The sequence below is a fragment of the Squalius cephalus genome, assembly GCF_949319135.1.
Source record: "Squalius cephalus genome assembly, chromosome: 22".
Lineage (NCBI taxonomy): Eukaryota > Metazoa > Chordata > Actinopteri > Cypriniformes > Leuciscidae > Squalius > Squalius cephalus.
Window position 1 is genome coordinate 31,257,497 of NC_137143.1, and position 11,215 is coordinate 31,268,711.

The window sequence follows — 11,215 nt, forward strand, 5'->3', positions numbered from 1 at the left end:
GTAATTAATACGGAACTTTATAGGTAACCAATGTAGTGATGATAAAATTGGTGTTATATGATCATATTTTCTTGATCTAGTAAGAACTCTAGCGGCGGCATTTTGGACTAACTGTAGCTTGTTTATTGAGGATGCAGGACAACCAGCTAATAAAGCATTACAGTAATCTAGTCTCGAGGTCATGAATGCATGAACTAACTTTTCTGCATCAGAAACTGATAGCATGTTACGTAGCTTAGCAATGTTTCTAAGGTGGAAAAAGGCTGTTCTTGTAACATATGAAATATGATTTTCAAAAGACAGGTTGCAGTCTAGTATAACACCCAGGTCTTTTACTGTAGAGGATAAAGTAACAGGACATCCTACTATGTTAAAGTTGTAGTGTGAGAGGTTTTGTGGGCGGTTTTTTGAACCGATGATTAGTACCTCTGTCTTGTCTGGATTTAATAAAAGAAAATTGCGTGTCATCCAATATTGTTTAATTATGGATAATATGTCTGTTGCTCCCCCTTCCCTGTCTGTTTGTTTGAATGGATGTTATTTCTAAAGACAATAAAAAGTTGATCACAAAAGCATCATAAAGTTGCTCCATTTGACTCATGCACTATATTCAGAGTGTTCTGAAATCATATGATGCTTTTCTGTGAAGAAGAGATTTAAGGCAATACCTATATTAGCATCCACACCAGCGCACAATATTGTTCTGTTTATTGAATTATATTATATTATATATTATATTCTGCAGTTTTGCCATCTGCCTTTAAATGCTCGATGGATTCTGATAGATTGTCAATGAATCTATAAAAAAATGTCTGAAAGTGATTCCAACGATGTCGTTCCTCTGTGCCGTTATCGTTATAGTTGTGGCGTGAACTCTGCTATTCTTTTATATTTAGAAAGATATTTAATACTAGGCTAAATCTTAAACATAATAGTTATCAGTCCTTGTTGTAAACAGACTTTTTAAATCACTGATGCTCTTTCACTCTTTCAAAGTTCTGAGATGTCATTGTCACTCATGCTCAGATAACAGATTTGACAGACTTTGTTAATTTTTGTGTGAACTATTCCTTTAAATGTGAGTGAGGTCAGTAGAGAGGGAGTCGCTGCAGATGCAGTGTGTGTGTGTGTGTGTGTGTGTGTGTGTGTTCAGTCACAAGACACAGCAGAGCTTCACTTCTTCAAATCAAGCCTCCGTCATGACAGCAGGGGACGGTAAGATCTCATGAACATTACTGCATTTAGTTCAGCAGCGCCGGGTGTGTTTACCAGTGTGCATTAAAGATGTTTGCAAGGGTTTGTTTCTGTGATCTAATGCATGTAAGGATCCAGTGTTTCAGGGTTTCGTCTCATAGTCGCCCTCGTTTCTATTCAGGTGCGAGTTTTAGCATCTTCTGAACGTCTTGAGCTCATCTTGTGTCTCTTAAGCTGGATGTTTCTTCAGCTCTGCAACTTGGGATCAACATCGTTAGCATATTAATGCTGTTTTAACGGCTCGTTTGCTGGCTCACTTCATGTGAGTTTCACGTCTCAGGTATCTGAGGTGCTCTGAAGTATTCATGATCATCAACTCAATATTTGATACTCTTACTTTCACACGACTTCAGGGTCCTGGGATGTGTGTTTGTTCTTCATGTTTAGGGAGTTTCTGATAGCGTTCGCTGCTCTCACATTCAGGCTTTTCAGAGGAAAATGTTCCCGTTATCACCTTTGGCCCCGTTTACACCTGGGATTTACATCTCAAATATGACCACTAGTGATCAGGTTTCTGTCTTTGAGGGGACAGTCTCGGATTTTGTGAGGAACGTAAGTGTAGTGCATCAGTGTAGTGACTTATATAATGCACAAAATAAAAATGCACAGCAAAGTTTGCACAAATCCCCTAATATACTGTGATGGCTTGTCAGGTCACATGCATTTCTGACCGTCTGTTGCATAACCCGCTTACACTAGCATTACAAGTTAATCATCTCATTTTTTTTCTTGAAGGTCATAACTTTTATTAAAGTCAGTTGCATAAACTTTTGGATTGATCTAAATTTAGATCAAAAGGATGACTAGACACAGTCTTAACATCATGCAAATTGAACATTTCACACTTGTGGTTAGATATTTTATAGGATTGCTATAGTTCTACTCTCAGAAAATGTGAAAATGTTTTTTTAATCAAATTAATCCAAATTTAGTTTTATAATTTTAAATCTTGAATATATTTTAAGTATCTATTATCAAATTTAATAACTCAAGTGGATTGCAATATTTCTACTCATCTGAGGAAATTACTAATACTCTTGAAAAGTTTTTTTTTTTTTTTATCAAGTTAATAGAAATGTAGTTTTAGATTGAATTTGGAAAAATGGGTCATGAATATCTTCAATTAAATTGTAATAATTCATGTATAGTTTTCACCATGAGCATAGCCAAAGAAACTGGCACAAACAATTCTATTTAATGAACTGAGACAGATCTTCATACCAGATGCAAGTCGAAGTTATTAGCATTAAAATTAGCACTAGTAATAATGATGCTTGACTTTTCAAACGCACAAATAAAATCCGTTTTAAAACAATAGTTAGTAAAATCGATTAGAGTTTGTCTCGTTGTGCTTCATAAACAGTGACTGTAATGAAGAGAAAATGAGCCTCAGTTTCCTCCGATGTTTGTGTTTTCAGCTGAATGTTGCTTTTGTCCTGCATTTCTCAGCTGCCAATTAACATGCCTGCGGTGAATAGACGCCTGTGCTTGTGAATCAGAGAGAGACGGGCATCAACCTCAGCATTAGATGTCCGACACCATGAAATCTAACGGAGGTTTGTGCAGTTTAATATGGTCTTTCTGCGCTGTTTCAGGAAAGAGAGCGTGTGTTTACAGCGTCTTGTGTGCGTTTCGTAAGAGTGAAAGTGTGTGTGGGACTCGCGTTTTGAGATCAGCCCACACGCACACACTTACTGCGCAAAAATAAGCGGCTTTGGATTGGACACACTGCTGAAATAGGACACTTTTTTTTCTTTTTTTTTTACCTCTGGTCGGTCAAACTACTCGTCACTTCATGTGAAACACTTTAAAAGTAGGTTAGAGAATAATTTGTCTGGAAAATGAGAATTGCTGATCAGATATTGTGTGTTTTTGCCTTAAAGGAGGGAGTAAGATCACTTTGTTTGATGTGTTAATGCACTGTAACATCTGCTCACATGCAGATAAGGAAGTGTTTGGGTGATTCACCACAAAAGCAAATGATGAAATTATATTTTGAATTAAAGGAAACTATATTTAGGACCATTGCATTATTATTATTTTTTTCATTATGGCTGTTTTCATGACAATTAAGCAGATTTAATCTTCAAATTCTCATTAATGTAATGATAAAAAATGCTGTATTATATAAATTAAGTGTTTATAGATCATGCATTATTGTTGTTCCGTTTGCATCTTTAGTCAAATCAGGATTATTATTGATAACTAAATCTAAAACGAAAATCATATTTTGTCTGCCATGAGTTTTCTGTGAGCTACACCATAAATATTGAAAAATGTTTGGTTATGTAACATCCCATTAGTCAGTGAATATTTCTCACATTCCTCTCGTTCGGGCTTAATGAGGATTATGAAGTTGAACTTCCTTACATATTTTAATACGGCATCAGTTTCTTAAGCCACAGTCACTTTTTATGTCAGAGGTCACGTGTTTTATATCCCAAAGTTTTTGCACTTTGGTTTCAGCCGATTTTCTGAATCACAGGCTCAGGAATCATTAGTCAGGATGATCAGTGTGTGGCGTCAAACACTGTTTGTGGTGAAATCTAGCCTTAAATCACAGGATCAGGACAGAATCTGTCTAATCAGCGCGTGTTCGGCATGCAGAGATGATCATTTACTCATATGACTGTGTTGATCGTTTGTGATTTAGATTTTTCAACCGGATCGTGTTTGTGTGGCTGTTATATAATGTTTGTTTTAAAAGTTTGAGTCTCGTTAAAAGGCATTTTATTATTTTACAATTGATTTTGCAATTGTAATTGCAATTTCAGCTGGAAGTGACGCATATCTAGAGTGCAAACTTGCTTTGTAACACACACTAGCTCATTATCTTCAGTGTTCTGCCCCCTGCTGGCCTGCATGAGCATCTGTGGATGTATATATTGCTATTAGACCACAATATTCCTGAATGATCTGATTTCTTCTCTATTTTATTTTAACTTATAACTATAGCTCTGGTTATTTGTTACATTGTTTTAATTTCCGCTATGAAGCAGCTTTACAGAAGACAATGGTATCATTATTCAGGTCAAATGTTGTTCTCCTCGAATAGCATCTGATAATATTACTGAATATGAATTGTCTTTCTATCAGAAACGCGTCCATCAGTGTGTTTTAGATGTGTTGTGACTCCTTAAAAGTGCTGAGTGTTCTCAGTGTGTGACTGTGTGTTTGTCAGCGCGCGGTGATGACATCACCAGGAGTCATGATGATGTCATGCTTCAGTCAGCTGTTTAGATGAGACACACACTTCTGTGTGTGTGTGTTTGTATAGTGTGTGGTATTACTATAACTGTACTATTAATATTTCTGCAGTATGGAGTATACATGTTCATTATGTGAATTTTCTGTTCACATGGAATACCTAGTACCTACTTCTCTTGTGCAAAATGTGCTGTTCATGTTCAGTGATGAAGTTTATCCCACAATGCAATGCTCTCAGATTGATTTGTGCTGAATAATCCAGGACTGATATCACCAGTAATATTTAACCTCTCCCTCTTTGGATCAGACTTCCAAAGGTTAAAGATGCTATGAGTGATTTTAGATGTGTTGCTAACTTACACTAATAATAATAATAATAATAATAATAATAATAAAAATAATAGTAATAATAATACTACTTATTATTATTATTATTATTATAGTTATATTTATGATTTTGTACTGATTATTATTATAACTACCCCACCTCCATAACTTTAACTCTCATTCCCTCTAAAACCCTGCCCTCTAGAAACTAATAATAATAATAATAATGTTTTAATTATACTTGTGATATTTTTAAATTACACTTTTATTCATTATTATAAAAAATATCCTCCATCAATTTGAATCATCTTCTCTGCAAAACACAGCTCTCTAGAAATTAATAATAATAATTATTATTATTAATATAAGTATATTATTTTTTTTAATTATTTATTTATTTATTTTTATGAAATATTTTAATTCTTTTTTTTTTTTTTTTATAAATTGATTTTTTTTTTTTTATTACTTTTTTATACATTTAATACACTTTACAGAAATTGGAACAGATATTTTATTTTAGGCCATCCTTAAAAATATTCTTGTTTGCCGTAACCCGACCGACCTAGTCAATTTAGGTCCGACCCAATTAATTTTTTTTTTTTCCCTTTTAGTCCGACCGACTTGCCGATTGTAAACTTGCGTTAAGACCGACCGATTTTTTTTTACTCTTCAAACAACTAATACAAATGCAATAAATTATATTAATTATATTTTATTGTGAATAAATAAGCCTACATAGGCTACAAACGTAGGCTACGCTCTTTCTTTTAAATAAAAACCCGTGGCGTCATCTATGATTATAAGGGCTGTGTAGGCTGTAGGCCTATGCGAAATGAAAGCGAAATCGCGACACTCAGATCCACGAAAAATATGTTTTAGTAGGCTAATTCTATGAATTACACTGCGCAAACCAAAAGTAGGCTAATATACCCACCGGATGAAGAGGGATCGGCTCTCCACAGAACATAATAGCCTATTCATTTTATTTTATTTTTCGTGTTCGCATTTATGAGGAAGAAACAATGTTACGGGCGTGACCGCTCTGAAAGCGGCACTACAATTAAAACTTCACAGAGATCTCAAACAGGCATTTAAAACACCAAATATTAAGAATGGGCATATCAAGCAAAATAAAATTCGATGATTGATCGAAAATTGTATCTCTCCCCCCACATGCTCACCGGCAACGCTCCGACAGTAAATTTCTCTGTAGGCTACTGTCTAATAGGCCTGTGTTGTAGCCACTGATCTATATAATGACATTATAGATACATGTAGTATGCAGTATTATTGTAGTAAGCAGTATGCTTGTAGTATGCAGTAGTATTGTAGTAAGCAGTATGCTTGTAGTATGCAGTAGTATTGTAGTAAGCTGTATGCTTGTAGTATACAGTATGAATGTAGTATGCAGTATTATTGTAGTAAGCAGTATGCTTGTAGTATGCAGTAGTATTGTAGTAAGCTGTATGCTTGTAGTATACAGTATGAATGTAGTATGCAGTATTATTGTAGTAAGTAGTATGCATGTAGCATGCAGTATTATTGTAGTAAGCAGTATGCTTGTAGTATGCAGTATTATTGTAGTAAGCAGTATGCTTGTAGTATGCAGTAGTATTGTAGTAAGCTGTATGCTTGTAGTATACAGTATGAATGTAGTATGCAGTATTATTGTAGTAAGTAGTATGCATGTAGCATGCAGTATTATTGTAGTAAGCAGTATGCTTGTAGTATGCAGTATTATTGTAGTAAGCAGTATGCTTGTAGTATGCAGTATTATTGTAGTAAGCAGTATGCTTGTAGTATGCAGTAGTATTGTAGTAAGCTGTATGCTTGTAGTATACAGTATGAATGTAGTATGCAGTATTATTGTAGTAAGTAGTATGCTTGTAGTATGCAGTAGTATTGTAGTAAGCTGTATGCTTGTAGTATACAGTATGAATGTAGTATGCAGTATTATTGTAGTAAGCAGTATGCTTGTAGTATGCAGTAGTATTGTAGTAAGCTGTATGCTTGTAGTATACAGTATGAATGTAGTATACAGTATTATTGTAGTAAGTAGTATGCTTGTAGTATGCAGTATTATTGTAGTAAGTAGTATGCATGTAGCATGCAGTATTATTGTAGTAAGTAGTATGCATGTAGCATGCAGTATTATTGTAGTAAGCAGTATGCTTGTAGTATGCAGTATTATTGTAGTAAGCAGTATGCTTGTAGTATGCAGTAGTATTGTAGTAAGCAGTATGCATGTAGTATGCAGAGTTATTGTAGTATGCAGTATTATTGTATGTAGTATGCAGTATTATTGTATGCAGTATTATTGTATGTAGTATGCAGTATTATTGTATGTAGTATGCAGTATTATTGTATGTAGTATGCAGTATTATTGTAGTATGCAGTATGCTAGAGTTTCATTGTGAACGCAGCCCGTGTGCTTGGCCCCTCCCCCTGCTCTCCTCCATCCAGCGATCTGTGGGCGGGGCTTCATCAGTTATAGATCAGCCCATCATCCTCCAGTTCACGCACACACACACACACACACACACACACGGAGGCAGGGAGGGGTCGAGCTGCCGGTGGAGGCTGTGTCAGAATGAGGCAGCGTGGGAAAGCGTGACGATATGTTGAGGAAGCTGGTGTGCCGGAGGATCTGTGCCTGTAAGTGTACCTATCTGTAGGTCAGGAGGAATGATAGCAGCTCACATCTGTCTGTCTCTCTGCGCTGTGTGTGTGTGAAATCTGATAACTGTGATTAAATGCTGCATGTAGACCGTGTGTGTGAGTGTGTGAGGTTTTGCCTTCACAACCTGCGTTATGGAACCTCTCAATAGTCTCTGCAAGGAAAAATGCTTGATAAACATATTAAATAACGTGAGGGAAAATATACAAATTCAGACGGGGTTTGTGAGGGTTTAAAGGACAGAAAATGCATTTTCTTGGTGTAAAAATAAGAATTTAAAAACGAATGTGTGTTTATGGGGTTGTAGTTTGCACTTTGCATACAAAATTGATCCCATAAATTAGATGACAAACCTTTTGGTAGCAGTTTTCGAGTGTATAAACGGTTTGCATACTTCTCTTTTAGGGGTCAGTCAAGGGTTTGGGTTAGTATGTTTTTTTATATGAAACATTAGATGTTTATGGTATGTCCTCGTATAGATAGCTGGATAAATGTGCGTGTGTGTATATGTGTGTGTGTGTGTGTGTGTGTTGTTTATTTCCCTGGAGGTTTCTGGAGTAGTTCAGAGCGTGTTAGACCGTCCACAGTGAAGGATTGTGGGAAAGAGGTGTTGACATTAATGCATGATGAATAAGGTTGAGGTGTGTGTGTGTGCATGTATGAGTGTGTGTGTGTGTGTGTGAATGTGTGTGTGCACGTGTGTGTGCGCATGTGTGCATAAATAATTTATGGCGATTGATCGCTGGTCTGGCAGATCTTGGTGTTGGTTCCCTCTCTGGATGGGAATCATCCGTCCACGCAGGGTTTTTCCTGAGCAAAGGAGCTGCTGTCCTTCAGAGCTACACACACACACACACACGCACACACACACACACACACACACACACACACACACACACACACACACATACACACATGTATTTTTGCAGTGCAGAAAGAAATATAGTGCTTCACCGCAAGTGTTACAGCCTTATCTTGTATGTACACTTTTTAATATTTAGACCACTTCTATTATTGATTGTTATTGATTTGAGTTTCAGAAAGGGTTTATAAAAAACATTGCCTACCCTAGCTTTAAATAAGGGACTTCTCTGTCGTTCCTCAGATAAGAACATCGAGGATGAAGATTCAGCGGATGGAGGACGTTCCTCATCTTCCTCCAAAGGAGCGTCATCGGTGCGTCGAACGGGATCCCTGCGCAGGCCGAGCTCCGCTTCCAGCAGCAAGAGCTCAGGTCAGAGGGACTCTCAGGGGTTTATGTTTTTTTTTTTGTGGCATTTTTGCCTTTTTATTGGATATGACAGTAGCTAGACAGGAAGTGAGGTGGGAGAGAGAGAGAGAGAGAGAGAGAGGGGGAACGGGATCGAGAAAGGTCCACGTGCCGAGACTTGAACTCGGGTCGCCTGAAGCGCAGCGGCGCTACATGTCGGCGCACTTGCCCACGAGGCTATCGGCGCTGACTGGGTTTATGTTATTTTGATGAAACTGATAGGTTTGGTCTTCTGAATGGTCGATCCCAGGGTTCCAGTGTTTTTGTAATAAAAGTAATAAAACATCTTAATTGGATGGAACACCTATTTTTATGCACTTTTTGGGATATCGCATAAAAACACTGGACTTGTTGCTTCTCGTCTCCTCAGGTAAAGAGAGCTCTGGTGCCGGAGCTGTCGATGAAGAAGACTTCATCCGTGCCTTTGAAGATGTGCCGACTGTACAGGCGAGTCAGAAATGCTAATGCTATCGTGTCAACCACTGAGCTGTCAATCAAACTTTAACATTCAAATGTTTGGGGTCAGAAATTAATACTTTATTCTGCATTCAGTTGTTCAAAAGTGACAGTAAAGACGTTTATAATGTTACAAAAGATTTCTGTTTCAAATAAATGCTGTTCTTTTGAACTTTCTATTCATCAAAAATTCCTGATAAAAATGTATCATGGTTTCCACAAGCTGTTTTCAACATTGATGATAATCATAAATGTTTCTTGAGCAGCAAATCATCATATTAGAATGATTTCTGAAGGTTCATGTGACACTGAAGACTGGAGTAATGATGCTGAACATTCAGCTTTGATCACAGGAAGAAATTACATTTGACAATATATTCACATTTCTATTAAATGGTCATATTTAACTTTTTTTTTACTGTATTTTTGATAAAATAAATGCTGCCTATGTGAGGACAAGAGTAAAAAAAATGACAGACCCCAATATTTTGAACAGTAATGTATAAATGCAAAAGAGGTCTCTGAACTTTTTAAGCAATCTTGATATTATTGTAGATACTGATGTTAGTTTGTTCATTTTTAGTAGAAAACTCTCTCATTTGTAGCTCTCTTTAAACAAAACTACTAGGAATCATCATTGGCACGTTTATCTGTCGTGTGGAGCGTCTGTTGGGACGTCCTGTGCCGGTGTGAGAGGACTCTCGGTTCAATGGCTTTTCCATTAGAGATCTCTGGAGAGACGCCAGATTTCAGTGAGTTTGATGACGCTGTTGTTTGACTCACAGATCTACTCCGCTCGAGAGCTCGAGGACTCCATGAACAAGATCCGAGAAATTCTCTCCGATGACAAACATGATTGGGAACAGCGAGTGGCTGCAGTGAGTCATCTCACATTTATTATGGAATAAAACACCTGATTGTTAACCATCTCTCTGGATTACTTGATTGTGATTGGTCAGTGGCATCATTCTTTGGTCAGATATTTGCATATAATGACACTAAAGCTCTATTCGGACTGGATTCGTTTTACAAGGGTAGATGGAGTAATGTAATTTTACCACAGGACGCCTGTAATATTAATGGACAATTTGCTAAATTCTGCTAAAACTAGCAGAAGTGGGAGAGGTAACTCGATTTACACACCGCCGTCACCTTCCTGTTGTCATGTGCGTATTATATTGCTTCCTAAAATCATGTGTGCTAACAAATATAACTTATTTATATATAAAAAAAGTTATGTCCGGTCGAACAATGCATTAATAAACTTCAGATTGGATTTTGTTGGTAATAGGCACTTATCTAACGCTAAAAGATGTTTCGTGCCTCTAACAAGTGCTGTCGATCTTCTTTCTGATCTGAATGGTGTGTGTAAAACACTTGAGTTTTGCCACAGACTCGTCCCAGTGTCTAGAACACAACTGAATGCTTTTTAAAGTGTCTCCATACTTAAAAAACCACGGAAAACTACTTTTAAACAGAAATGACGAAATATTTACGTACATATTTACAGCGGGTCTATTCGCACGGGATTAGTATCACCTGAGGGAATTTTTCCGGACCTTTTTACTAAAGGTAAAAGTCGACGTAATCTTTACTGACATTGTCCGTAATGATCACTGAGATGCACATTCGGACAGGACCAAAATCACAGAGAAGCTCTGGTAATCATTAATTTACCCCACCTCTCCATGTTAAACTAGTCCAGTCTGAATAGGGCTTAAGCTGTATTGTCCACTATTTCCTATATAGCCACACTCTGTTTCATCTTACATAATGTCCAAATCATTTACACTCAAATCAATAGTTTGATCCATCATTTTACTCAGTAGTTTAAGAAGCAGGAAAACGTAAAGTCAACTTGTCATTATTGCAAAATAAACCCTTTTAGAGTGCTAAACGTCAAGTGTATTTTGTAAAGAAGGATTGTGACCGTAGTTCATGTATTGTTTGGTTTGCAGCTAAAGAAAGTGCGTTCTCTGCTGTTGGCCGGCGCCTGCGACTACGACGGCTTTTCCCAGCAGTTA

At 36.9% G+C, this 11,215-nt stretch overlaps 1 protein-coding gene across 1 annotated transcript in view; it reads left to right on the plus strand.

Annotated features, from left to right (window-relative positions):
• Window positions 1-11,215, plus strand: part of LOC307150541 (CLIP-associating protein 1) — a 73,536-nt gene that overhangs the window by 19,642 nt on the left and 42,679 nt on the right. The window contains exons 9-12 of the mRNA XM_079857881.1: window positions 8,571-8,699; window positions 9,106-9,182; window positions 9,977-10,069; window positions 11,150-11,215. The exon at window positions 11,150-11,215 is cut by the window's right edge and continues 80 nt beyond it. Coding sequence (XP_079714007.1) covers window positions 8,571-8,699; window positions 9,106-9,182; window positions 9,977-10,069; window positions 11,150-11,215 — 365 coding nt within the window. The remainder of the gene's footprint in view (window positions 1-8,570; window positions 8,700-9,105; window positions 9,183-9,976; window positions 10,070-11,149) is intronic.